General features: G+C 36.8%; 1 protein-coding gene across 1 annotated transcript; it reads right to left on the bottom strand.

Moving 5' to 3' along the window:
* Window positions 1–2,364: 2,364 nt before the first annotated feature.
* Window positions 2,365–3,033, bottom strand: NXPH2 (neurexophilin 2). The gene has a single exon (XM_075001670.1). The coding sequence runs from the start codon at window positions 2,947–2,949 to the stop codon at window positions 2,365–2,367; it is 585 nt and encodes a 194-aa protein (XP_074857771.1). The 5' UTR covers window positions 2,950–3,033.
* Between the last annotated feature and the right edge of the window lie 632 nt (window positions 3,034–3,665).

The raw sequence follows: 3,665 nt of genomic DNA, 5'->3' as shown, positions 1-3,665 counted from the left end.
TTTAGCAAACTCTCTTTATTTACATGGAAATACATGTACACATATATTCTGTATATGTACACATGGATTTAAATATATATACATATGATTTCCACATACTCTACAATAAGTACTTTGTAGTTTGAATAGTTTACAGAGATGGATAAAACTACATAGCAATAAAATTGTGACTTACAACTAAGTTACAAAACCACGAAACACTGAATGCCTAGAATATAGCAATAAATTCTAGCATATATACAGCTAAGGATGCACTGTACAAAACACAAAACAGAACATTATGTAGGTCTCGGTAGTTGTAAAGCAAAAACTGAACCCAATCTGAAACCCAAAGTCTATTTGTATAGAATAAGCTGTAACAGGAAACTTTTCAACTTTATAAACAAATTCACATTTTCTAAATTTGTAATTTTAAGACAAAAACATTAAACATTTTTTAACAAAGGATTTTTCAGTATGAGGCTTTACTATAAGTAAGAAAAGAGAAATTTAGTGAGTGAAAGACTTTTGATGACCTGTAGTCTATCTAGTTGTTGATTCAGAAGCACAGCTGCTTCAGCAAAGCTTATTATGTTTATGTACCTTTCCATCATTGCTCATTAGTTTATATCTAACAAACATCTCTCTCCTTTCCAGCCAATCTGCTTCTGAACCTTGGCAAAGAGCTGCTACATCAGAAAAGAGGAACAGGAACTTCCTTCTTTTTACACACACATCTGGTAATTGGGAACAGCGGTAAAAACAATAACAAAAATGTCATTTTTACTTGGTCTTGAGCTCTGGGAGTTGATTTTGCCATTGACTTCTGAGAGAAGTAGTATCAGTTCCTACATAAACAGCATAGATAGGGCCAGATTCTCTGATGGAGTAAATTTATACCAGCTGAGGATCTGATCATATATTGAAATGTGCTGAACTGATGGCAGTGTGTTGTAATCTTATATGAGGCATGATGTCTAGATTTTTGCTGACCTTTTATTTTTCAGGAATAGTGGTCTTCAAGTCTTTGAAGATTCATCACTATACTACTAGTTTAACTAAGTTCCATGGAAAAGCATGTGTTACTGGGGTATTGGTTTTGTGATCCTTTTCCGTTTCCAGGAAGATAATAAATTAAGATGTGTTCGTAACAAGATATTACGGTAAATACTTCCCATTAAATGGAAACTATTCTGGGACTCACTGAACATGGACCATGTTTTTCCAAGGTACTCTGATATTGTCTTACCACTGTACAGGTTTAGCCTCTCTAGTCTTGCACTCTCTCATCCAGAAATATCTGTAGTCTAGCATGATTTTGGTTAGCTGGATGACCACTCAACATGGGCATGACCACGTTTTCCTTTGTCCCATCAAGTTTCTTTACAGCTACCAGTCCTGATTCTCAGAGTTCTGTGCTGTTATTTAGCTGTAATTTACCCCCTAAATGTCTTCTAAGAGCCCAGTAAGCAGTGGAAATGTTGGTAATGTGGCTAGACAATATTGACCGCCTATGGTCTAGTGAATTCTCTCATTTGACATGGGTCAGGTTCTGAGGGTGCTGGATGAGAAAGGTTCAACCTGTACTGGTATAAATATAAACATCTGAGGATAAACCCTGACCCCAAACAAATGGTGACTAGAACAGGGAGAAATGTACAGTAAACTATAAACCTAGTGGGTCTAACAGACTAAGACAGCAATGTCTGATTACATCAGTGCATTTTCACTGGTTACAAAGAAACTGCTCTTCCATTCCAGTGACTGTAAGTGCTAAAGCTCAGAGTACAAATTCAATTCTCTAATTTTTTTAATAGCATAAACATTTTATTTCAATATTAAAACTCAACTCATGCAGTCCTGTGTGTGTGAGAGACAGTCTTGTTGACAAGTTTAAGAATTTGTTGAAATTAGTGAGTTTTGCCTGTGGAGAGCATGCAGGCCTGGTCTAGTCCTCTGCCTCTTATTGTTTGTTTGGGAACTACAGGTGCTAACAAAACACAACTGGGACATGGACTCCAGAGTGCAAGGTGCTACGTACCATGTAAAAGACCTTGCTGAATCTGCATCTAAGGCAGCCCTTAAAACTGCATCAATAAAGACAACTTTCAAGATCAGTGTTTAACACATGCAGTTTTTCTCCTTCTTGCCACATGTTGCTAATGTCTGATATTTCTCTTATTAATTGAGCCAGAATATAATTGCGTTAAATGAAAATTGTTAAGTAAACAGGTTGAATATTTATGAAACAGCACAAACATCTATAATTTTTTGTAAAGACATATTTAACCTGATAGGGAAGCACTGTCCTCTTTAGAGGATTAAAGGAAATTCCTATTTATGACCAGTGCCATACTTCTACAGTTATTCAGAATATGAATTACATCAGCCAGAGGACAAGTAGGGTGTCTCACTATGGTAATTATAATCAGGGCAGACCTTTTGCACCAGTTTGTAATCTACACTGTAAAAAGCAATGTAGATGCAGATAACTTTAAATGGTTTAGAACACAACCAAGAAACATGGCTTTGTATCTGCTCTTGGTAGCAGATCTTTGAAGGGTCAAAATTGCACAAGGTAGTTTTCTTAGCCCGATCTGTTTTTTCATACTCAATGCGGCAGTTGAAAGACTTCGATTCCTTGGTCTCCAACGTTGACTGTGGAGAAGATTCAAATTCTACCACCTTGGAAGGTGGCACCAGGCTTACAGACACATTTCCAAGGCCTGTTGAGTTATGTCTGAAATAAACACTGAAAGTTCCATTGCCATGATCAACAATTTTCCCTGTTATGAGGAGGTTCAGTTTAACAGTTTTGATGTTGGAATGGAAGTCACCCCACCCAAACATTTTCTTGAATTTTCCAGTTTTTACTATCGGTTTGCGCTTAGTCCGTGCAAGAGATTCCTGAACCTCAGTGATGTTGGCTAACCAATCCCAGAAGTTTTCTATGCTGTCCGAGTATGACATCTGACCATTTTTCAATACTGGAGATGGCTTAACAAATAGTCGTAAAGGGTTGACGATCCTGGTATGGACAACGTTGTTGACCAATGTCTCTGCTGCATCTTTGTCTTCCCAATCCAGCACTTCTGTGGCATGGACTATTTGTTTAGTGTCACAAAATATCTGTTTTAAAAGAGAAAAAGTGGAAAATAATGGGATGGTTATTGTTCATAAGTAAGTCCTAGCCTTTACATGAAGTCCCATTCAAGGAGACTACTCTAATAATTAAATACTACCACTGTGAATAAGGGTTTCAAAAGGAAGACTGATTTTTTTTTTAATTAAGCCTAAAGTGATTAGTATCTTCTAGGTAGAGTGAAATAGTGAAGTAAAAGTTTGTTACTATTTTCACTTGGAACAAACTTCCCAACTAATCTGTGCTTTGAATCTTTTCCTCATCTTCCCCTTCAGATCCTGTTCTCTAAATATTGTTTATAATGTCCATACATAACTCTTCTTTTAGTTGTGCTGTACTTGTTAATGTCTTTCAAGTTGGTTCTGGGTCTAGAACAGGGGTGAGCAACCAATCCAAGGCAGAGTGCCAAAATTTTACCTTTTGACCTTTACGTAGGGTCTGAGTGCTTATGATACTTTTTAAAGTCACCAACAGTCCTACTTACAACAGCTTCAGTAACAAATAAAGATGCAGAGCTTTACAGTTTATTTGGTGGTTGGTAGCA

This window comes from Carettochelys insculpta, chromosome 8 (genome assembly GCF_033958435.1).
Source record: "Carettochelys insculpta isolate YL-2023 chromosome 8, ASM3395843v1, whole genome shotgun sequence".
Classification (NCBI taxonomy): domain Eukaryota; kingdom Metazoa; phylum Chordata; order Testudines; family Carettochelyidae; genus Carettochelys; species Carettochelys insculpta.
Note: the sequence above shows the minus strand (reverse complement) of the source record. Positions and strands in the feature narration are given on the sequence as shown.

Excerpts from the sequence above, each read along its gene's own strand:
- NXPH2 (XM_075001670.1), bottom strand. The coding sequence starts at position 2,949 with ATGTCATACTCGGACAGCATAGAAAACTTCTGGGATTGGTTAGCCAAC.